Source organism: Oncorhynchus clarkii, unplaced genomic scaffold (genome assembly GCF_045791955.1).
Source record: "Oncorhynchus clarkii lewisi isolate Uvic-CL-2024 unplaced genomic scaffold, UVic_Ocla_1.0 unplaced_contig_573_pilon_pilon, whole genome shotgun sequence".
Taxonomy (NCBI): domain Eukaryota; kingdom Metazoa; phylum Chordata; class Actinopteri; order Salmoniformes; family Salmonidae; genus Oncorhynchus; species Oncorhynchus clarkii.
In genome coordinates, this window is record NW_027260843.1 from 1 (window position 1) to 25,450 (window position 25,450).

General features: G+C 43.8%; 1 protein-coding gene across 3 annotated transcripts in view; it reads right to left on the reverse strand.

The window, feature by feature from the left end:
* Window positions 1-10,327: 10,327 nt before the first annotated feature.
* LOC139401896 (protein mono-ADP-ribosyltransferase PARP14-like) overlaps window positions 10,328-25,450 on the reverse strand; it is a 30,425-nt gene continuing 15,302 nt past the window's right edge. Inside the window, exons 4-17 of one of the 3 annotated variants that reach the window (XM_071145902.1) lie at window positions 21,257-21,541; window positions 20,910-21,134; window positions 19,109-20,823; window positions 17,226-17,456; window positions 16,648-16,869; window positions 16,410-16,485; window positions 15,843-15,989; window positions 15,030-15,092; window positions 14,309-14,485; window positions 13,802-14,074; window positions 12,991-13,596; window positions 12,532-12,671; window positions 12,010-12,184; window positions 10,328-11,728 (exon numbers count right to left, since the gene is read on the reverse strand). In XM_071145902.1, coding sequence (XP_071002003.1) covers window positions 11,445-11,728; window positions 12,010-12,184; window positions 12,532-12,671; window positions 12,991-13,596; window positions 13,802-14,074; window positions 14,309-14,485; window positions 15,030-15,092; window positions 15,843-15,989; window positions 16,410-16,485; window positions 16,648-16,869; window positions 17,226-17,456; window positions 19,109-20,823; window positions 20,910-21,134; window positions 21,257-21,541 — 4,619 coding nt within the window. In that variant the 3' untranslated portion in view covers window positions 10,328-11,444. Of the gene's footprint in view, window positions 11,729-12,009; window positions 12,185-12,531; window positions 12,672-12,990; window positions 13,597-13,801; window positions 14,075-14,308; window positions 14,486-15,029; window positions 15,093-15,842; window positions 15,990-16,409; window positions 16,486-16,647; window positions 16,870-17,225; window positions 17,457-19,108; window positions 20,824-20,909; window positions 21,135-21,256; window positions 21,560-25,450 lie in introns of all 3 variants that reach the window. The other 2 variants (XM_071145901.1, XM_071145900.1) reach the window with 2 other exon arrangements.

The window sequence follows — 25,450 nt, forward strand, 5'->3', positions numbered from 1 at the left end:
CAGCCCAACACAAGCTAGCCCATACCAGTCCAACACAGGCTAGCCCACACCAGTCCAACACAGGCTAGCCCACACCAGTCCAACACAAGCTAGCCCACACCAGTCCAACACAGGCTAGCCCACACCAGTCCAACACAAGCTAGCCCACACCAGTCCAACACAGGCTAGCCCACACCAGTCCAACACAAGCTAGCCCACACTAGTCCAACACAAGCTAGCCCACACCAGTCCAACACAAGCTAGCCCACACCAGTCCAACACAAGTTAGCCCACACCAGTCCAACACAGGCTAGCCCACACCAGTCCAACACAGGCTAGCCCACACCAGTCCAACACAAGCTAGCCCACACCAGTCCAACACAGGCTAGCCCACACCAGTCCAACACAGGCTAGCCCACACCAGTCCAACACAGGCTAGCCCATACCAGTCCAACACAGGCTAGCCCACACCAGTCCAACACAGGCTAGCCCACACCAGTCCAACACAAGCTAGCCCACACCAGTCCAACACAAGCTAGCCCACACCAGTCCAACACAGGCTAGCCCACACCAGTCCAACACAGGCTAGCCCACACCAGTCCAACACAAGCTAGCCCACACAAGTCCAACACAGGCTAGCCCACACCAGTCCAACACAGGCTAGCCCACACCAGTCCAACACAGGCTAGCCCACACCAGTCCAACACAAGCTAGCCCATACCAGTCCAACACAGGCTAGCCCACACCAGTCCAACACAGGCTAGCCCACACCAGTCCAACACAGGCTAGCCCACACCAGTACAACACAGGCTAGCCCATACCAGTCCAACACAGGCTAGCCCACACCAGTCCAACACAGGCTAGCCCACACCAGTCCAACACAGGCTAGCCCACACCAGTCCAACACAGGCTAGCCCACACCAGTCCAACACAGGCTAGCCCACACCAGTCCAACACAGGCTAGCCCACACCAGTCCAACACAGGCTAGCCCACACCAGTCCAACACAAGCTAGCCCACACCAGTCCAACACAGGCTAGCCCACACCAGCCCAACACAAGCTAGCCCATACCAGTCCAACACAGGCTAGCCCACACCAGCCCAACACAAGCTAGCCCATACCAGTCCAACACAGGCTAGCACACACCAGTCCAACACAGGCTAGCCCACACCAGTCCAACACAGGCTAGCCCATACCAGTCCAACACAGGCTAGCCCACACCAGTCCAACACAGGCTAGCCCACACCAGTACAACACAGGCTAGCCCACACCAGTCCAACACAAGCTAGCCCACACCAGTCCAACACAGGCTAGCCCATACCAGTCCATCACAGGCTAGCCCACACCAGTCCAACACAAGCTAGCCCACACCAGTCCAACACATGCTAGCCCACACCAGTCCAACACAGGCTAGCCCACACCAGTCCAACACAAGCTAGCCCACACCAGTCCAACACAGGCTAGCCCATACCAGTCCATCACAGGCTAGCCCACACCAGTCCAACACAAGCTAGCCCACACCAGTCCAACACAAGCTAGCCCACACCAGTCCAACACAGGCTAGCCCATACCAGTCCAACACAGGCTAGCCCACACCAGTCCAACACAGGCTAGCCCACACCAGTCCAACACAAGCTAGCCCACACCAGTCCAACACAAGCTAGCCCACACCAGTCCAACACAGGCTAGCCCATACCAGTCCATCACAGGCTAGCCCATACCAAGCCCAAAACATGTTAAGTAAAATAATTAATACAAGATAATAATTGCTGACACCATTCGAACCAATGAGGGTTCAGAACTTAAGCCAATTATCTTGGAATCATCTTTTTTTCCAGATAGAACCTTATAGTTCCGAGTTCACAAGGTATTTTTGTGAAACCATTAGTGAGAGTGTCGTTTCAGTTGAACTGTTCTGTAGTGTGACGTCAACAGAAAACAACATTGTATACTGCCAATGATGAAGTGTGTAAAAAGACTTCGATAAGTGCATGTGACATACTGTATGTCTGGTGAAAACATGTATATGATGTAAATGATAGTAGCAACTTTGTCTTTCTGATACAATATAGTGTGCAGCTGACCCAAAAGGGTGGGCTGATTTCAGGTGAAGTGAGGGCTGCCCTTGGGACTACGTGCCATGGGGCCAATGTAGAGCCAATGCGCAAATGTGCATCGGCCCAATGTAGGCACCCTACATGGGTCCAATGTTTTAACCCACATCGTGCCAATTTGGACATGTTTGCTGGGTAGCTTGGTCCCAGATCGTTTTGAGCAGTTGTGACTGGTTCCAGATCTGTTTGTGCTGTATTGCCTGGTCCCAGTAGTGCCTGGTCCCAGATCTGTTTCTGCTGTATTGCCTGGTTCCAGATCTGTTTGTGCTGTATTGCCTGGTCCCAGTAGTGCCTGGTCCCAGATCTGTTTCTGCTGTATTGCCTGGTCCCAGTAGTGCCTGGTCCCAGATCTGTTTCTGCTGTATTGCCTGGTTCCAGATCTGTTTGTGCTGTATTGCCTGGTCCCAGATCTGTTTCTGCTGTATTGCCTGGTCCTGAATATGTTTGTGCCGTCTTTGTCACCAACCCTACAGTTGGCCAGACAACAAAAAGACAGATCTGGGACTAGCCTACCAAGAGTTATATGCACTTATGCTGTCAGTTGTAGCTTCCATCATACCACCTCTGATGAATTGTATGGATGTAAACAAGATTCCTAAATCCTAAAACTTGTCCTGTCATTAATCTGGTTGCTTTGCAGCAGGTTGGCCTGCAGGTCTGTAATACTTAATGAAGATTTGGCAGTTAAAGCTGTTTACATTTTCTAGTCTGTTTCTTCCAGGGTTCTCCCCTCATCCCATTGTGTGTTTTATGTGTGTGTGTGTGTGTGTGTGTGTGTGTGTGCGTGTTTGCGCCTGTGTCTGTCTGTCTGTCTGTCTGTCTGTCTGTCTGTCTGTCACATCCATATCCACTGTGTCACTATGCAAAATGAAAGCTGAATCTCTTTCTGGTCTCTGTCCTCTGTCCCGCTCGTGCAAAACAATATTATCTGAAGTTCGAGGACTTGAAAAGAGGATAGAGGAAAAATCAAGGGCACTATGAACAATAACAGCATTCATACGCTGGCAGAAGAATGACATCGCCTGTGAGGGTGTGTGTGAGTTTCTGCATGCCTGTGTGTGTGTGTGTGTGTGTGTGTGTGTGTGTGTGTGTGTGTGTGTGTGTGTGTGTGTGTGTGCGGGGGGGGGGGGGGGGGGGGTGTACTGTAAATCTGTGTTTTAGCTTATTCTCTACATATTAGTACCTCCAAGTGATATTAAACAGTTTTGACACTAATAGTGCTGAGTCTAAGCAGAGGAGAGGAACAGTAAGGACATGAGTCATATGTGGACAGCACAGTAGAGTTTATTCTCAGATCGCTCAATAACAGAGACCTGTTACTGACCCCAGTGGATTTGGAAGTGGTCAGGTCAGACCCACGGTCACACGGTGCACGCACAACCACACACACACACATACGCAAACACACAGGCGAGAGCAAACACAGGTGCTACGGGCACCGAGGGTCAGGTTTTTGTTTGAGACCACACACACACACACACACACACACACACACACACACACACACACACACACACACACACACACACACACACACACACACACACACACACACACACACACACACACACACACACACACACACACACACACACACACACACACACACACACACACACCTGCACCATCTATTTACTAACACCATTCACCTTCCCTCTCTATTGTGGAAGCCACTTTCCCCCCTCAAGAACTCTTAAGTGTTGATGAAACTGCTATTTATTCTCACATTAACACGTTCTGGTTGACCACTGAGGCGCAGTCAGTCTGTCTGTTTTCCTGGACTTAGTTTCTGAATCAGACCAATAGCCTGACAGGAAAAATCCCCCTGAAATTCAGCATTATCCGACTCTTAAATATAGCCAGAAACACCCTGAGGCTCATGGTTAATGAGTAATGTGGTCATGTGGTAATAAGGGGAAACAAGCAGGTACACAAACGGGCCGTATAGAGGGGCCGCTGTGTCGGGACTGACCTGGGGGTTTGGTTACACCCGGACGGGGATGGTTGAGTCAGGCTAGCCCCGGTCCTCAGCCCCCTGTCCCTGCAGTCAAGGCTGTCTGGGGCTGTGGATCTTAAAGAGGCTGTTGTTCAGTGGGAGCGGTCGCTGGGTGTTCCTGGGTGTCACCACTGACTGGACCAGGGTCATGGAAAGGTCAGCTGGGCCTGAGGGAAGCAAGATGACCAGCAGAGAGACACTGAGCAATCGCCAGGGTCATGTTCATTAGGGCACACCGTAGCAAAACATTTTGCAAAGGAAAGCGAAAATGACCATTCAGGTAGTTCCCTGTTTTAGTCCATTTCTTCCGTTGAGTGACTAATGAACACAACCCTGGACTGGATGGAGGAGATGAGGGCTCTGTTTAAATGGCTAGTGGAACCTTGTTTGTTATTCAGACAGGTTCCAACCATTCATCATACACCTTGACATGTCTGTATACCTCCTTTTGTCTCATTTATTGACTCCCTCTCCTCCTCTCCCTTTCTCCCTCCCTCTGTCTTTCTTTTTGTCCATCATCACCCCCTGTGCTCCTCCTCTCCCTTTGTCTTCTCCTCTCCCTGCTCACTCACAATCAACTGCAGTGTGAGTTCTGAAAAAGGACAGACAATAGAGATAGTTAGAGGACTCATTTAGGAAAAAACCCATTTTAGCATGGACATGGCTACTGAGGGCTTTCACCATTTTAAAGTTGTCAACAGGGTGGGGATTCTGTGGCTTGGGAGTGCTCAGCCAATGACAGAGCATTGTCTTTTTCTTCAGATTTTTTTTTACCTTTGTTTAACTAGGCAAGTCAGTTAAGGACACATTCTTATTTTCAATGACGGCCTAGGAACAGTGGGTTAACTTGTTCAGGGGCAGAACGACAGATTTTTATCTTGTCAGCTTAGGGATTTGATCTTGCAACCTTTTGGTTACTAGTCCAACACTCTAACCACTTGGCTACCTAGGCCACCTGAAGTGTTTGTAAACAGCTTTAAGATATATCACCGCCATCTAGTGGCCACAATAAATAAACATCATACAAGATTCCAGCACTGCAGGTAAATCACCAATATTAGCTTTACACTTTTTTCTTACACAAAAGACGAAAATGGACGACTTCAATATAGAAATGGCTCCAATGGCACTGCCCAAAGACGCCATAATGGGACAGATAGAAAGACGAGTTGTCTAACTAAGTCTATGGGAAAGACAGATTTACAGATTCATCCCTCGTACTCACCCTTCTTTTCCTCCCATTGCTTCTCATTCTCACCATCTCCAGAACTCTCCAATGCTAATACATTATCTCTGTCTGCTTGAGTCTGCCTGTAATGAGTTTACATAAAGTTTAAATAGAATATTGAGTTATTTCCTCTTAGATGATCCAAACATGTTACGCCCAGGTACTCTATTTCTACTGGACAAAATAGCTAGGTGGAGAAACATAATGGTTGCCTATAAATGCATACTGTAAATAGGAAACTGTCGGGTCATACGGAGACAAGACTCTGGCCATTTCCTGTCTGTCTGCACCCTCCTACCTGGCTACCTGCTGTTAAGACCAATCATTTGCCCCGGCGAATCCAAACTGGTCGTGTTGGTGTTATTTTTGGGCCTGCCTGCTTTATGTCAATACGGGGGCAGCGAGAGTGGGGGAAACTGTAAGCAGCATTGGACAGTTGCTGGGCAAAAATACACCGATTTACATGCCTGGGTTCCAGATCTGCACACGCACACACAGCTCGTCTCCCCATGCCCTTTGTATTCCATAGCACTGTGCTGGGTGGTCCTCTCCTCCCTCTGTTTGTCCTCTCCCTCCTCCATCCCTCTCTCTCTCAGCAACTCCCTGTACAGGGTTAAAGGGTCACTTTGTGAAACCGGGCCTGAGCTCAGATTGTAGTGCGGCAGCATGTGGAATGATGGGGAGAGTATGTGTTTGATTGTGTGTGTGTGTGTGTGTGTGTGTATGTGTGTGTGTGTGTGTGTGTGTGTGTGTGTGTGTGTGTGTGTGTGTGTGTGTGTGTGTGTGTGTGTGTGTGTGTGTGTGTGTGTGTGTGTGTGTGTGACTGATATCTAAGGGAAGTGTTTGTGGGTGGGGGTGGACAAGAGAAGGGTTGTTTGTAATATCCCTATCAGTCACTGGAGAAGCAGAAAAGTTAAAGGCTCAAACGTAGAACTATGCTGCCCTCTACCGTCACACCTTGGACACACAGCTCAAGCTGCAGTATAGACGGGTGTGTTGACAACATCACAACAATGATGCACTTGTAACTGAGGCTAAAGGCCCCTAGTGTCTATTCTCACTCAAACCTGTGGTGAGTTCATTTTTTAAAATCTCTTTGATGCTGTTTTAAAAACTCAGTAGAAAACTCCAAACTGGTAACACTTGTAATGCAGCAAACCTTTTACTGTACATTAATTTAGTCTCCAGACGTCTTTCACCACACAACCATTGATCTAAAATATACATTAGTAGGAAATACCAACACAACATAATGATACTGTATCTTCTCAATTTAGTTGTTTTAATAACCAGTTAATCGAATAGCAAAACTGCCATTTGAATGTAATATGCTACAGAGGCAGGTAGCCCAGTGGTCAGAGTGTTGGATTAGTAACCGAAAGGATTCTAGATTGAATCCCTAAACTGACAAGGTAAAAATCTGTCCTTCTGCCCCTGAACAAGGCAGTTAACCTGCTGTCATTGAAAATAAGAATGAGGTCTTAACTGACTTGCCTAATTAAATGAAGGTATAAAATTGTTTTCACATTAGGCAATACACTTGCACTACCCATCAAAATTGACTGGAAATCTAATTTCCACAGGCATAATAAATATATTGTCCAGATGTAATTACGACATATAGTTGGTGTACTTTAATCCAATTTAAAAAAATGAATGAATAAAAGAAACAATGTTTATCAGGCACTAGTTCGCATCACGCCCGTCTTGTGCATTTTGCCATTGTAGTAAATGTCCTCAATGTTCATGCACCTGGGGGAAAACCTTTTGGCTGCGCGAATCCAATCCTGGCATAGGTCTGGATTAATGTTATGTTATCCTTATCCATGGCTTGAAGGAGGATGGCACAGTTATGGGGATGGCACAGTTATGGGGATGGCAATCATACACCTTCCTTCCACCTGTATTGTAATCATGTGATGCATTTTACAGTATTGTAGTGTACAGTTGAAGTCGGAAGTGTACATACACTTAGGTTGGAGTCATTAAAACTCATTTTTCAACCACTCCATGTCTTGCTAACAACTATACTATTTTTCCAACAATTATTTACAGACAGATTATTTCACCTATAATTCACTGTGTCACAATTCCAGTGGGTCAAATGTTTACATACACTAAATTGACTGTGGCTTTAAACAGCTTGGAAAATTCCAGAAAATGATGTCATGGCTTTAGAAGCTTCTGTCAGGTTAATTGACATAATTTGAGTCAATTGGAGGTGTACCTGTGGATGTATTTCAAGGCCTACCTTCAAACTCAGTGCCTCTTTGCTTGACATAATGGGAAAATCAAAAGAAATCAGCCAAGATTTTATTAAAACCTTCCCCAACCAGAAACAGTAGATTGATGGCAGCATTCTCGCAAAACTGAAAGCGCAAACCACTGCTTTTAACCAGGGCAAGGCGACCGGAAACATGAATAAATGCAAACAGTGTAGTTATTCCCTCAGCAAGGCAATCAAACAAGCTAAGCATCAGTATAGAGACAAAATAGAGTCGCAATTCAACGGCTGAGACACGAGATGTATTTGGCAGGATCTACAGTCAATCACGGATTACAAAAAGAAAACCAGCCCCGTCGCGGACACCGACGTCTTGCTCCCAGACAAACTAAACAACTTCATTGCTCGCTTTGAGGACAATACAGTGCCACTGACACAGCCTCTACCAAAACCTGTGGGCTCTCCTTCACCGCAGCCAACATGAGTAAAACATTTAAACATGTCAACCCTCGCAAGGCTGCCGGCCCAGACGGCATCCCTAGCCGCGTCCTCAGAGCATGCGCAGACCAGCTGGCTGGTGTGTTTACGGACACATTCAATCAATCCCTTTCCCAGTCTGCTGTTCCCACATGCTTCAAGATGGCCACCATTGTTCCTGTTCCCAAGAAAGCTAAGGTAACTGAGCTAAACAACTATCGCCCCGTAGCACTCACTTCCGTCATCATGAAGTGCTTTGAGAGACTAGTCAAGGATCATATCACCTCCACTCTACCTGACACCCTAGACCCACTCCAATTTGCTTACTGCCCCAACAGGGCCACAGACGACGCAATTGCAATCACACTGCGCACTGCCCTAACCCATCTGGACAAGAGGAATACCTGTGTAAGAATGCTGTTCATCGATTACAGCTCAGCATTTAACACCATAGTACCCTCCAACCTCGGCATTAAGCTCGTAACCCTGGGTCTTAACCCCACCATGTGCAACTGGGTCTTGACCCCGCCCTGTGCAACTGGGTCCTGGACTTTCTGATGGGCCACCAGACTACGGTTTGCAACTGCACATGGGGACAAAGATTGTACTATTTGGAGAAATGTCCTCTGGTCTGATGAAACAAAAATAGAACTGTTTGGCCATAATGACCATCGTTATGTTTGAAGGAAAAAGGGGAGGCTTGCAAGCCGAAGAACACAATCCCAACTGTGAAGCACAGGGGTGGCAGCATCATGTTGAGGGGGTGTTTTGCTGCAGGAGGGACTGGTGCACTTCACAAAATAAATGGCACCATGAGGAATGAAAATTATGTGGATATATTGAAGCAACATCTCAAGACATCAGTCAGGAAGTTAAAGCTTGGTCGCAAATGGGTCTTCCAAATGTCCAAAGTTGTGGAAAAATGGTTTAAGGACAACAAAGTCAAGGTATTGGAGTGGCCATCACAAAGCGCTGACCTCGATCCTATAGAACATTTGTGGGCAGAGTGTAGAGGCGGCAGGGTAGCCTACTGGTTAGAGTGTAGAGGCGGCAGGGTAGCCTACTGGTTAGAGTGTAGAGGCGGCAGGGTAGCCTAGTTGTTAGAGTGTAGAGGCGGCAGGGTAGCCTACTGGTTAGAGTGTAGAGGCGGCAGGGTAGCCTACTGGTTAGAGTGTAGAGGCGGCAGGGTAGCCTAGTGGTTAGAGCGTTGGATTAGTAACGAAAGGTTGCAATTTCAAATCCCCGAGCTGACAAGGTACGAATCTGTAGTTCTGCCCCTGAACAGGCCACTGTTCCTAGGACGTCATTGAAAAAAAGAATTTGTTCTTGACTGACTTGCCTAGTTAAATAAAGGTAAAAAAAACAAATTAACCTTGGGCACCATGGGAAAATAAGTTTTATTGAGTTTCTATTTTCCAAACTCAAAGAATATCGATTTTACAACAGCCGCCAATTAATCAGTTACCTCTACAATCTCGTTCTGAACGTCGCATATTGATGCGAACTTAGGCTATTGACTAGAACTTAGTATAACGGGCCAACACACTATGGCGCGTGTTACCCAAAATGGGGATTTCAAAGAGAGAGAGAAAAAAGAAAGTACCCGAGAGAAATATACATTTGGGTGAATTTGTCAGCTATGCTTATTCTAACCCTAGCCTTGCCCCAAACTGCCGTTCTTATTGGTCAGAATATAATGATGTAATTACGTGGGGAAGGTGGATTCTCTGCGTGGACCGTTCAGGCTGCTTAATGACGCATTTCTCCGGCGCACCTCTCTGGTCGTCCTCACGATGTCAATGTCCTTTTGGCTTAATGGTCTGCTCCCTCACCCTTGCTCTGGAAGGGGTCTTCTGAGGACAGACAACTCTGTAGCTCAGAGCTCACAGCATAGGAATGAAACCTTTTAGATACCACGATTCGATGGGGATTGGATGCTAGGTGGTCCGGCTTGAATTCATCTGCTTAGACACAGCTACTCATCCGTAGCTTGGGTAGAAAACAATTTCTTTGTCTTCAAGCTTGTGTTGCGTTTTGGGTTTGTTGACTTTTTAGACCTTGGCTGCAGCTGGGGTCACTTTGTCATAACTGTTAATTCTTCACTCACAAGTTTTATACCCTTGGATCAGAAGTGGGCGTAACCGCCTTTAGGGCAATTCTCTGGGCATACCAAGTTAAGAGCAAGGTCTAGGTTTTACATTTCATCTTTACCAAAACATTCCCTTTGATTTGGACATTTTCCACATTTTCCAACGTACAATGTATAAACATCAAACATATACTAGGAAAAAACTCTTCACGTTACAATGTTTTCGTAATAACGTAATCTATTAACCTTTAATAACAAAACAAAAATGACATACATTTTCATATTCCATCTATCGTCATGACCACCATTGTGCCTGACGGAAACCATTGTTCCAAAGTCCCTTTATTTCATGTTTAACATTGAGACTGGTTCTCCATATTGAGGGGACACAAGAATGTTGTGTGGCCTAAGATTTACTAGGGGCGTGAGGGGTCATAAAACCCCCACATCTTCAGACCCCTAGATCTCTCCTCCTCTGTTGGGGTTGAGAGATAATCTGTAGGGTGGTGGTCTCCTGTAACCTGACCTGATCAGGACAGTCATGACAAGTGGTATGAAAGGATGGTATGAGAGGATGCATTTGTTAAATACAGTACATCTCTGATCTTGTCAATATCAGATTTTGTCAAACTTACTGTGAAGTAAAATCCTTATAGTCATCATCATGATAGTACTTCAAATCAAATGCTATTTGTCACATGCTTCGTTAACAGGTGTAGACTAACAGTGAAATGCTTACTTACGGTCCATTACAATATATCATGCTTTATATGTTTCTATTTTACAAACCTACATTCTCATTATGTAATTCTCAAAGTCTGTAGAAGACAAACCAGTTTAAAATCTATAAGTTTACCAAACGGTTAAGTGATTATCAAGTGAGAACAGTCAGACTAAGTAATAGTAAACTGTGTTTTAATAAATTAGAAGACAATCATATCAAGAAATTTGAGCATTGCGAAGAGTAATTGCCTTATGAACATGTATTATAGATTAAACTGATTAAGTTTGGCAAAAATGTTACTACGATTTTGTGTGTTGTACTTAGTCAATTGAAAATGTGCTTAGAGTCTTAAAACAGCTTTTTAAAAATTATCTATTTAGATTTTTGTACTAAGCGTTCTGAAAATGCACATACTGTACATAAACCAAAACTGTAAGTAAACAAGGTGAACCCTGATTTATTGAGAAAAAAGTCATCTTGATTTGCTATATAATAATCTGTAAAAGAGATAACTATAACCATAGAGAAAGCCTAACATTTTTAAAGAAGCATATGAAAAGTTATTCTTTAAGATAAGATAAGATAGTAAGATAGTAAATGCTCCTTTAATTGTCTAGATGAAAGTGATCAGGTACGCAGGATAAGCCTGAATGTCGTTGAATACAATAAACATGGATGGTGCTGTTGGGTCGTCTGTCACGCTGTCATAGAGTTGAGTAGTTGATTTGCTTTTAGCTGGAGGCGCAATCATATCTCGTTGTCCTTCTGTGAAATCTCCGGTCAGAACATGGCACAGGTACATGTGCTTCTGCCCTTGGGAATCTGGGACTGAGTATGTGTCATCGGCAGAGTAGCTGGCTTCAACTGCAAAGTAGGTGCCGTTTCCATACACTGCCGCTGCAAAAAGGGATGACATTATTATCATAGACTTCTGCTGAGTGGTAGGAGGGGTCAGAGAACTTAGCTAGCTGGCTAACTAGTGTTTGTTATTTTAGCCTAACTTTCGTTGGTGAGTCTTACAGATGTAGTTGCTACGTTAGTGGCAAAACCAAAATGAGTACACTTTCCTAATACTCATACCTGTTGATCATTTGATCTGATTTTGTAATACCCATATAAAAACGGAGGTTTTTGGCACTACTTTATAACTCTGGTGTTTGTCATTTTGTACATCTTACCATTTTTCCCAGCGTAGCTCCGATTGAACCCGTTTGCGTTAATTGTATCTATGATTAGGGGGCAAGTTCCATGGAACAGCCTCTTCTCATTGTTCTGGTGACAGTTCTTGGAATCCATTTCTTGTTTCTTGATCTGTAGATTCCTCCACAGGCTTGGGTTCTGGATCCTCTCAATCTGAAGGAAGGGGGAAAACCACACATTCATATGCAAAAAGACTGTCAATACAGCTAGATGTCCTACTCTAATATGACCGGTTTTCAAAACCCAGATTAAGCCTAGATCTGGATTAAAAAGCACAACTCATTCCATTAAGAACATGGCCAATTGATTACATTATAACAACTGTAACCATTCCATTTGGCAGGCCCAGCAAGAATGTGTATGTAACCAGGGGTGGAATTGAAAGGGAGTGTGTGATTCTTGGTGATATAACAATGGAGAGATCTGAGTGTTGTGTCTTTTTTAATTGCACCTCTTCATTTAACTTGTATTGAAATACATTTAGCAGCAGAGATAGATACCTTTAGAACGCTGTTTTGGCAAGTGGCCTGAAACAGGCCTAGGACCTCATCATGCTCAGAGGTTCCTGGCTGGATGGGGAAGGACTGGCATAAAGAGTTGTCTGGCATGGTATCCCAATACTGAGGAAGACTGTCATGAGCTGGAGAATACGGTTGAATAACGAAGGTCAGACAAACACACAGGCTTTACATTGTTGTAAATTCTTGTTAGTACTATAATGGGAATACAACAGTGGGAATGCTATCCTCATGTGTATGAATGGCTTACTCCCAACCAAGAGGACCATAGATAATGAGCAAGCAATATCAAAATAAAAGTTATTGGAATTCACATGCATCAATATCAATCTTAGCCAATCATAAACTCCCAAGAGAACGCTTTAGAGAATGTGAATGTGGTGCATTGATTTCTTGAAAATTGTTGTTCAAGTTCACATGGAAGGCCAAAAGGATAGGTACCTGCTTTGTCAATGCGTCTGATATCGAGGCTGTTGCCATGGTTATCTGTCGCAGGCCCATTTGGCAGGGTGACCTTGTACATCCGACCTTGGATAGTGACCTCCACATGCTGCTTCTTGGTCTCATTTGCCTGCTCCAGATGGAAGTTATGGATGAGGTCAAAGCTTTGGTACTGCCCTCCCTGCTGCTGGTACTGCCATTCCACCACGGTGCTGGCTAGCTCAGCACTCCTACTGAGTTCCTCTTCACTACGGATCCTTTGGAGCATCTTCTGGATTTCATTAGTAACTTTGAGCACGTCTTTGGTGATGCCCTCTATAGTCAGCTTGTCTTGAGATGACTCCTGTTCCACTCTCACTCCCATGGTGTTGATCATGTTACTAATGCACTGGCGGTCAGAAGTGGTTAAGTTGATGATGGCATCGTCAGTGATGATGGAGCTGTCTTGCTCCTTCAAGATCAGGTCCTTGACCCACTGCTTGGCTTCATCTACTTTAGCCTGAGAATCCCCACAGATGTGGAAGCAAGTCGGATCCACTTCTTTATCCATGAAGACAAATCTCTCAGGCTTTTGTGGCTTATTACCTTTACTCCTAATGAAAATTGCTGTAAGAATATGAACAGATTGTAATAAGTCCCAGTTAATGCAGCTGTTTATCTAAAACTCTTTCTGTAAAAAAATTCTGTAAACAAAAAAAATGAACAAATTGACATTGAAAGTGTTTCAGTTATCATGTAATAACGAAGACACCTAGCGAATTTAAACATATTATATACTATATATACTCAAGTTAATAAAGGCATCCCATACATTTTATTCTGGTGCCAATGTTTTCAAAGGCTTTAAACAGACTGCCTTCATCTTGAAGGTCAGTGACCGCCTCCTGTGCATCAGTGTCCTCCTCTTCCTGAACATCTGTGTTTTCCTTCTTCAGCATACTGTTGTAAAATTCAGTCAGCATGGCAGTCTGAAAGATGACAATCCGGACCAGCCTCAAGGTGTTCACTGACTTCTTGGCCACTACTTCCACTAGCGCATCGAACATGGCGTCTGCCACCTGGCTCACCTGTACATTGCCTTGGCCTTAAAAAAGTATATTTGAATTGGAATTAAAATGGAAATTGTGACTGTTTGAATTAGAATTGGGATTCAATATAACACGACTTTATAAATGTTCATACATGCTTAGAACAAAAATAATAATATTAGGCTTTAAGTCAAGTGTTATTCTGTCTAACAAATGCAATATCAATGTTATTTGATATTTCTCCTATACTCTGTATACGGTCAGTCGTGTTCTCTGGTTGTGTGACTCACCTGTGCCGAGAGCAGGAAATGAGATGGATGTGAAGTCTTTCCTTGCGCACATTTTAAGTGCATCCTTGACACACTCCTGGATGTTCTGAGGGTCACTGATGCCAACCAGGTGAAGGATCTTCTTACTCTGCAGGTTGCCTGGCTCAGTCAAAATCATATCTTTTATAGGTTGGGCTGCTGGAAATAAAGTTGATGGGTTATTTATTTACACATACTTCATACTGCATGCAGAGACAAAGACTTCACCTTGCTCTCGGTAAGTAGAAAAACAGCCTAACTGCGAGAATCTTGCACTATCCCTTAATTGCATATTTAGATATACTTATGTGTATGTAATTTAAGAAAAATAAGGGTATGTTTTGAATTTCATAAGGGGACAAGCATTTCCCAGACCAGCATATAAGCGGCAGTGCAAATTCATTTCTAAAATTGGAAGTATACCATAACCCAATGGGTGTAGACAAAGGAGAGCTCTCCTGTAGGTGCCAAAACATTCAACGGCCCTTTTCTCAAAAGTGAGTTTACAAGTTTATCAACATTCAAAGCAGAATTACTTTCCCATTGTTCCTCAAAAATGCAGTGTATGATATAACATTTTGCTACACAAGACCGATTTGAGCCGGTCAGTCACAATTTTGCAACAGGGTCACATTCATATGCAGAGATTCAGGGATAGAAGTTCTTAAACTAAATACAGTGACAACATTATAACTGGTTTTACTGAGTTGTTGACATTCTGCCTCAACAGTTGGACCAGCCGCATCCAGAATGGCTTTCGACACCCCTGGAGAAGAATAAGAGAAGAATGTTTTTAAAAGTACACACCTCTGCATGTATCGGTCTTGACTAGCTAAGGGATGCTACACTACATTTTGCTACAATGACCAAATACACTGTGTATGTAGTGCCAATTATTTGGAAAATCACATTATTATTAAGATAGGGTTATTCAAGCTTGTCTTTTGGAGTCACATATCTTGGTGTCTTCTCCTCTTGACCATCCAGGTTGTTATTGGAAAAAACATTTTGGTCCCACTTTTTTTGAATGATCCCCTATAGATAGTTTTACCATCACCAAACAATCAACTGCAACTCTGCAGATATGCAACAACTTAGGGTTAAGGTTAGTTGATAGTCAGTTAAACAGTTTGTTGAGAGTCAGTTGAACAGTTTGCTGATTTGAACTTAAACCATCTCTAGGCTAATGTCCCAAAAAAGTGTGAGAGACTTCATTCTTAATTACTAACACAGCTCATTAAGATAAACTACATTGTTGCACATTACAGCCTACTGGGCACAGAAGTTAAGTCAACGTCTATTCCATGTTGGTTGTAATTTAATGGACGTAGAAACAACGTTGATTCAACCAGTGTGAGCCCAGTGGGAGGTGACACAAATAATGACTTGCTGAATCCCACGCATACTAAATCCCCCAATAAAACCTACTGATAAAACCAATAAAACTGCTGTTGTTGTTGAACGTTTAACCTAAAACATGGAACCTCAGGTGAGACAGAGGTAAGGTTGGATGTACCTGTCTTAAGGTTGAAGGTCTTATTGGTGGAGTTGACGATGACATCAGTAGTCTCTTTGGTTATGTCTCCTGTGACGACCTGTATAACCACCCCTCCCATCTTTGTCTCATGCATCCCTGAGCTTGATGTGACCTTAGAGAAAAGACCTACCAGTAGGAAATAAGTGGTGTACAAGCTGATAAATAATAGCAGATAAATCATCTTAGACAGAAAAGAACAAGCTCCTCCTGATAAAAATCAAGGAGGAGAAAGTTGGCATTGTGTCAGACAGTGAAGTACCTTCGTGTTTATATCGAAAGTCAACTGAATTATTGGAATATAAACATTAAGAAGCTTTCATCTCTGTAGACACTTCTACAACTCTGAGAAAAGATGCGTGCACACAAACCAAACTCATTGACTGGAATAACCCATTTCAAATGACCAGCTGCATGGTCATCTCCTAAACTGAGGGTAAGCTAAGATTGCTCCGTACCATCACGCTCAAATTGGTAAATTACAAGGTTTTAATGCTAAGAGCTGCAAATCCTCCCTTGTTATGAGGATTATATGAGCTGCACCTTTACCTTGTTGAGTGGATGCTGAGCCCTTTGAAATTGCAGACTGGGTCATGAACCTTTTGTTAAATTCGTCAGTGAAAGCCTGACAGGGAAACAGAGAACGTTTAAAAATACTAATTCAATGCAATACCGTTTGACCAATTCAACTGCATTCACATATGACTTATTTGATTACCACCTGGTTATCAAACGCACTCTAAACGTTATTTGTGTATATTTAAAGTCACTCAGTTTGGCCTTATACCTTGAAAGTCGAAACATCACTTGGGTGGAGGATGAACACCACCTCCTTCAAATGCTTGGGGTTCATCTTACTGCTGAATTTGAGGACTTTATCCAGCATCAGAGAGGCCACCAGGACTCTGGGGAAGCCCAGGTTTCCTGTGCCGATGGCGGGGAAGGTCACTGACATTAGTTGCTGCTGCTCCGCCAGAACCAAGCACTTCTTTACGATCTCACTCAATGTCTGCAAGATGTCAGGTAAACATGTTTTTCATAAAGGAATTGCTGCAAAGTTGTTTAAATCTTTGTGATTTCATTGAGCATGTTTGTATAGTATTGTGTGTTTACATTGTATTGGCATGGTATGTGAAATACAAATATTCATTTTAGTTCTCAGTTGAGGAACAACACATGGTTTTCCAGTAAATGTTTCAGTAAAGGTAGACAGAGTTATGAAATGCCAGTTCTGTATGTGCTGTGTAAATACTACTATATTTTATTAAGCACTTAATTTAAACTTTATTTTTTATTTTTAGATGGCCGTGGGGTGTTTTGGGATTTTGAGTTCCTCCTGTGTGCATTTTTGTTTTTTTATTCTACCTTCTGTGTTGCTCCTTGTCCATTACTCCATCTAGGAGCAATGGTATGAAAGACCAGCTTGCTTTTGAGGTTGCAGCCTTTGGTGATGATGACTTCCCCAACCTTGCCAGCAGTGGCATGTTGGTTTATCAGTTCCTGAAGTTCGGGGCCAGCAGCATTAAGGAGTGCAGTGGAGACTGCTCCACTATCCAGTATCAGGTCATTACCGACTGTATTCACAACAACCTCAGTCTGTAACAGATACAGTGCATTTGGAAAGTATTCAGACACCTTGACTTTTTCAACAATTCATTACGTTACAGCCTTATTCTAAAATGTAACAAATTAACATTTTCCCTCATCAATCTACAAACAATACCTCATAATGACAAAGAGAAAAACAGCTTTTTAGAAATGTTTGCACATTTATTAAAAATAAAAAACAGAAATACCTTATTTACATAAGTATTCAGACCCTTCGCTATGAGATTTTACATTGAGCACAGGTGCATTTTGTTTCCATTGATCAGCGTTGAGATGCTTCTACAATTTGATTGGAGTGCCCCTGTGGTAAATTCAATTGAATAGGAAAGGCACACACTTGCCTATATAAGGTCCCAAAGTTGACAGTGCATGTCAGAGCAAAAACCAAGCCATGAGTTCGAAGGAATTGTCCGTAGAACTCCGAGACAGGATTGTGTCGAGGTACAGATCTGGGGAAGGGTACCGACAAATGTCTGCAACATTGAAGGTCCCCAAGAACACAGTGGCCTCCATCATTCTTAAATGAATGAAGTTGGGAACCACCAAGACTCTTCTTAGAGCTGTCCGCCCCCGGCAAACTGAGCAATCTGGGGAGATTGGGGAGATGGTCTCTCTGGACAGAGCTCCAGAGTTCCTCTGTGGGGATGGGAGAATCTTCCAGAAGGACAACCATCTCTGCAGCACTCCACCAATCAGGCCTTTATAGTCGACTGGCCAGACGGAAGCCACTCCTCAGTAAAAGGCACATGACAGCCCGCTTGGAGTTTGCCAAAAGGCACCTAAAGGACTCTGACCATGAGAAACAAGACTATCTGGTCTCATGAAACCATAATTGAACTATTTGGCCTGAATGCCAAGTGTCACATCTTGAAGAAACCTGGCACCATCCCTACGGTGAAACATGGTGGTGGCAGCATCATGCTGTGGGGATGTTTCTCAGCGGCAGGGACTGGGAGACTAGTTAGGATCGAGGGAAAGATGAACGGAGCAAAGTACAGAGAGATCCTTGATGAAAACCTGATCCAGAGCGCTCAAGACCTCAGACTGGGGCCAAGGTTCACCTTCCAACAGGAACGACCCTAAGCACACAGCCAAGACTTCGCAGGAGTGGCTTTGGGACACGTCTCTGAATGTCCTTGAGTGGCCCAGCCAGAGCCTGGACTTGTACCGATCGGACATCTCTGAGACCTTAAAATAGCTGTGCAGCATCACTCCCCATCCAACCTGACAGAGCTTGAGAGGATCTGCAGAGAAGAAATACAAATACAGGCGTGCCAAGCTTGTAGCGTCATACCCAAAAATCGCTGCCAAATGTGCTTCAACAAAGTACTGAGTAAAGGGTCTGAATACTTATGTAAATGTGATATATTTATATATTTATTTAGACATTTGAAAACATTTCTAAAAATCTGTTTTGTTTTGTCATTATGGGATATTGTGTATAGATTGATGAGGGAAACAAATATTTAATCAATTTTAGAATAAGCTTGTAACAACAAAATTTGGAAAAAGTCAAGGGTTCTGAATACATGTATGATACCTAAGGTAAACTATACCAGACTATTCAAAATAATTATCTGATTTGATTTTAGTAAGACTGACATTTATAAGAGAGCAAAGACATAATGATAACATTTTACCAAAGCATCTTGGATGTTTCCTTTCATCAGTGTGATGGTCAGCCCCTCTTTGGTCTGCGCTCTCTCTGACCCATTTGTGCTCTGCTCCCATCTATAATGCTGGGTCTCTGTGGATATGGCCAGATGTTGTTGCAGATTATTTCCCCCATGGTTCCCAAACTCTTTTGGCACCATTTCCTCCATAGCCTGGACTGTCTTGTCATTGCTCACCAGATGCATCTCATCCACCAGCTGGACTACACAAGCTGTCTTCATTTTAACGGCTTCAACATACATGGCCTCCTCGTCCTGGAAGAACTTCTTTGCTCCAGGTTCGGGGACTTGTAAAGTATCAAAGTATGTTGATGATACCAGGTCTTTAAATAAGGTCAAGCAGTCAGAGACATGAACCCTGATGCCACTAAAGCAAATGGCCTCATCCTTGAAAGAAACCTTTACTCCACCTTTGACTATATCGGACCAAGCACTCTCTTTTTCTTGGATGAATTTGACAATGGCGTTTGACTTAATCTGAAGAATTTCATCAACTGGAGCATTTTGAAATAAGAAGCCACCAAGTTCCTTTTGCACTGAATTGACAATGTCCATATTGCCAGCCACTACCACTTTTATATTTGGATGGACACCAGACGTCTTCACCATGAAAGTCCTAGACAAAATGTTGTATGTTTTTTCCAAACGGGAGGTAAGGTCCTTCCACCCTGACATCTCCAGGACATTGGAGTCTTCAACATCTATGTACTTGGAAACCAAACATTTTTCAAGTTGGCGTTTTGCTTCACTCAAGGCCAGGTCTGAGACAGCCAGGAGCTCCAAGCCATTTCTATCTATTTCTAGTGCTGCATTAACACTCTGTGACGTGAAAAGAGAGTTGCTAAGCTTTTCTTGGTCTTCCTCCTGCAGAAACTCAAGGACATAGTTGCTCACTTCCACCTTCTTCCGTTTCAGTGCCGACACCGCATCTATAATCTTCCTATTAGCACCCCACACCTCTTGCATTAAGCCTGTTAAGATCACATTCTGGCTCTCACGGTTGTATGCCATCTTCAGTTCTGGGTATTCACCTGCAATCTTGCCTTGCAGACCATCTTGAGAAATGACATGGTAGATAGATGGAGCTAGGTGGAGCTCCTCTGTCTTGCTAGTCTTCTCCCTCTCAATTATTTTGGCAATCTTGTCCATGATTTCCTTTAGTGACTGACTGAGCCTATCCACTTCATCTACCAAGCCCACCACTATGAGTGCACCTTTGGCCTTATCAGGGACTACAACCACTGCCTCACCAGACATTGCCTTGCAGATCTCCTGTTCAGACTCCTCCCATGCACAGTCCTGTACATTCAGCTCCAAGGATTTGAATTTAGACAAGGCTTGAGTGAAGGTAGTCTTGACAGTGTCCTTCCACTGGTGGACATGCTTGGCTTTGACATCTTTCTGTTTGAGTAGAGATGGTAGGGGCCTTAACAGGACAGTATGGTGTTGCAGGTCTACTTTGCAGAAGTTTTCGGCCATAATCTTGTTGATGGTTGCAGTAGCTTCTTGCTTGTCACAAAGGTATCTCCAAATGGCCTGGTCGATGTTCTCAGTGAAGGCAGCTGGGAGTTTCAATGTGGGTTGATCTTTGTCATACAGGGCCGTTCCCAGAGATTCATAAAATGGGAAAGCTTTGATAGGCTGCTTCTCATCGTGGTGCTTTTTTGTGACTCTGTGAACAGCTAATTACACAGAAATATCTATCAATATATCATCCTGCATTATGGAAAACTCTGTCACAACATAGAGAATAAGAATGACCATTTACCGTGTGGATCTTGGAAAGTGATGACAGCGGATTGGTCCTCTTCACACATTTCAAGGTCGACAACTTCACCTTCTTTTTCATAGTAGAGATGGAGATGGTCTGAACTGTAATTTGGAGGTATGTTTTCAACTTTCACTTTTGCTGTGATTTCCAGGAGTTTTACTGATAATTCTTTCTGCTTGAATATCTTGTGGCTGATACAGTTTGAGATAAAGTACTCAGTATCTGCCAAATAAGAAAAGGGTAGATTATACGCTTAAGATATTGCTTAGGTTTCAATGACTGAACAAAGATGTGACAATAACAGTGACACTACACCACCCCCAGCCCCCAGTTTTATGGTTTACCTTTTACATTTTGGAAAGTCACTACAGCCATACTGATGTCAGGCAGGATTTCCAGACTGAATCTCTGTGATGCAGTAGGAGAAGCTGAGGTTTGGGCATTCATGATGTTCTCTACCAACATCTCCAGAAATGCCTGGTTCATACTCTCCTGAATGTTTCCCAATACTGCTGAGGTGGATTGCAGCTCTGTCTTATCTGTTGCTGCACTGTCCTCAGGACAGGCCGTTTCTCCATCCCCACTGTCCTCAGGACAGGCCGTTTCTCCATCCCCACTCTCAGGTAAGTCTTTTGGAACAACAGCAGCTGAGGATGAAATGTAAGCAATGCATATCCAACAGGCTTCAGACCAATGTGGACAAACAAAAGTGGGCACAGTTAAATAGCAACATTAAGCCCTGGAAACCTGACAGACAGTAGGAAAAGGAAACATGGAAATAGGATGTGGCATTGCTGTACTTGAATATCGACAACAATATTAATGACAGATGGTTGTAGCTACCGTAGCTGTATCTGATATTGCCCAAACAAGATGACTTTGGGTTTTCTCCCAAATGAGATGAAGTTAGCCATAATACATTTGTTGTTTTTGCAGATTAAGCACGGCACCTATAAAAAGTTAAGATTGTGTGATTACAATCTCAATAAAGGTTGTAAGTATTATATAACAATGTGCATATAGTGTATTTTATTTTTTTAACTAGGCAAGTCAGTTAAGAACAAATTCTTATTTTCAATGACGGCCTAGGAACAACTTCCTTGTTCAGAGGCAGAACAACAGATTTTTCCCTTGTGAGCTCGGGGATTTGAACTTGCAACCTTGATTAAATGGGACCACAATTAAGTGGGACCACAATTATATTTATTTCCCAATGCTCTAACCACTAGGCTATGCTGCCACCCACCATGTAGGCCCAAATTACACTTTACCTGCCTATGCAACTGCCATGTGTATAGGTAACATAGGCGTAGGTATTATGGGACACTAATTAGTAAAGTGGGACCACAATTACAGTGGGGCAAAAAAGTATTTAGTCAGCCACCAATTGTGCAAGTTCACCCACTTAAAAATATGAGAGAGGCCTGTAATTTCCATCATAGGTAAACTTCAACTATGACAGACAAAATGAGAAAAAAAATCCAGAAAATCACATTGTAAGATTTTTAATGAATGTATTTGCAAATGATGGTGGAAAATAAGTATTTGGTCAATAACAAAAGTTTATCTCAATACTTTGTTATATACCCTTTGTTGGCAATGACAGAGGTCAAACGTTTTCTGTAAGTCTTCACAAGGTTTTCACACACTGTTGCTGGTATTTTGGCCCATTCCTCCATGCAGATCTCCTCTAGAGCAGTGATGTTTTGGGGCTGTTGCTGGGCAACACGGACTTTCAACTCCCTCCAAAGATTTTCTATGGGGTTGAGATCTGGAGACTGGCTAGGCCAGTCCAGGACCTTTAAATTCTTCTTACGAAGCCACTCCTTCATTGCCCGGGCGGTGTGTTTGGTGAAAGATCCAGCCACGTTTCATCTTCAATGCCCTTGCTGATGGAAGGAGGTTTTCACTCAAAATCTCACGATACATGGCCCCATTCATTCTTCCCTTTACACGGATCAGTCGTCCTGGTCCCTTTGCAGAAGAACAGCCCCAAAGCATGATGTTTCCACCCCCATGCTTCACAGTAGGTATGGTGTTCTTTGGATGCAACTCAGCATTCTTTGTCCTCCAAACACGAGGAGTTGAGTTTTTACCAAAAAGTTATATTTTGGTTTCATCTGACCATATGACATTCTCCCAATCTTCTTCTGGATCATCCAAATGCTCTCTAGCAAACTTCAGATGGGCCTGGACATGTACTGGCTTAAGCAGGGGGACACGTCTGGTACTGCAGGATTTGAGTCCCTGGCGGCGTAGTGTGTTACTGATGGTAGGCTTTGTTACTTTGGTCCCAGCTCTCTGCAGGTCATTCACTAGGTCCCCCCGTGTGGTTCTGGGATTTTTTCTCACCGTTCTTGTGATCATTTTGACCCCACGGGGTAAGATCTTGCGTGGAGCCCCAGATCGAGGGAGATTATCAGTGGTCTTGTATGTCTTCCATTTCCTAATAATTGCTCCCACAGTTGATTTCTTCAAACCAAGCTGCTTACCTATTGCAGGTTCAGTCTTCCCAGCCTGGTGCAGGTCTACAATTTTGTTTCTGGTGTCCTTTGACAGCTCTTTGGTCTTGGCCATAGTGGAGTTTGGAGTGTGACTGTTTGAGGTTGTGGACAGGTGTCTTTTATACTGATAACAAGTTCAAACAGGTGCCATTAATACAGGTAACGAGTAGAGGACAGAGGAGCCTCTTAAAGAAGAAGTTACAGGTCTGTGAGAGACAGAAATCTTGCTTGTTTGTAGGTGACCAAATACTTATTTTCCACCATAATTTGCAAATAAATAAATTAAAAATCTTACAATGTGATTTTCTGGATTTTTGTTCCTTATTTTGTCTGTCATAGTTGAAGTGTACCTATGACGAAAATTACAGGCCTCTCTCATATTTTTAAGTGGGAGAACTTGCACAATTGGTGGCTGACTAAATACTTTTTTTGCCCCACTGTATATGTGTTTGGACCTGACGAAGGGGTACTGGCAGGTGCCACTGGCAGTGACCTCCTGGGAGAAGACTACCTTCTCCACTACCGGGTTCTGCCTTTCGGGCTCCACGGGGCACGAGCGACCTTTCAGCGACTCATGGACCGTGTCCTGTGGCAGCACATGGAGTACGCAGCTGCTTATCTAGCTGACATCATTGTGCACAGTGACAGTTGGTAGTCACCTCTTTGTAAGTTACAGGCCGTGGTTGATGCGCTAAGGGATGCAGGCCTGACCGCGAACCCCCACAAGTGCAAGCCTGGCTACGCCGAGGTGGAGTACCTGGGATATCAGATCGGGAGGGGAAATGTGAAACCCCAAGGAAAAAAAATAAAATTGCTGCTATTAGGGGATGGCCGGTCCCCCGAACCAAGAGGCAGGTGAGGTCATTCCTGGGGTTAGCAGGGTACTACAGTAGATTTGTATCTACCTTTGCCGCAATTGCTTCTCCCTTCACAGACTGAAAAAAGGCACGATTACTCCAGACAGTGCGATGGATGAAGGACACAGAGGCGACATCCAGACCCTGAAGGATGCGCTATGTTCGCACCCGGTACTCGTCACACTGGACTTCTCAAAAAACCTTCTGGTCCAGACAGACACATCTGACACAGGTGTAGGGACCGTTTTGTCCCAGGAGCAGGAAGGTGAGGAGCACCCCATCATGCATGTCAACAGGAAGCTCCTCTCGAGGGAGAATAAATACTCTATTGTCAAGAAGGAGTGCCTCGCCGTGAAGTGGGCACTGGACACCCTCAAGTATTACCTCCTTGGGAGAAAGTTCACCCTAATCACTGACCATGCCCCCCTTGTGTGGATGGCAAGAGGTAAGGACACATATGACCGTGTCACCCGCTGGTTCCTGTCCTTACAGCGACCAGGAGGTCTACCCCGGGGGATGGTAATAGAGGGGAGGTAGAGATGGTAATAGAGGGGAGGTACGTGAGGTGACGTTGGCTCCCTCTGCTGGGAATACGGGAGCTGGGCAGCCCGACATGGACAGCTCTAAGTGGAGGTAATTAGAGGAAAGTGCCAACCAGCCGTGGAGGCCAAATAAAAGGAGCATGGTGAGACACCGTGGGAGAGAATGTGGAGAGACCGACACCAAGCAAAAGTAGAGAAGAAGGACTGAGCGAAACCTATGTGATTTTCTTTGTTTTATTCATTTTCTGTTTTAGTAAAGTTGTTTTTGCGGACGAAAGCCTCCCATTTCTGTGGCAATCTCTGCACGCTCAACCCAACACCCCACATTTTACCACAATATATTAACTCAGAAAAAAAAGAAAAGTCTCTTTTTCAGGACCCTGTGTTTCAAAGATAAATCGTAAATATCCAAATAACTTCACAGGTCTTCATTGTAAAGGGTTTAAACACTGTTTCCCATGCTTGTTCAATGAACCATAAACAATTCATGAACATGCACCTGTGGAACAGTCGTTAAGACACTAACAGATGGTAGGCAATTAAGATCACAGTTATGAAAACTTAGGACACTAAAGAGGTCTTTCTACTGACTCTGAAACACACCAAAAGAAAGATGCCCAACACGTTGTTTCATT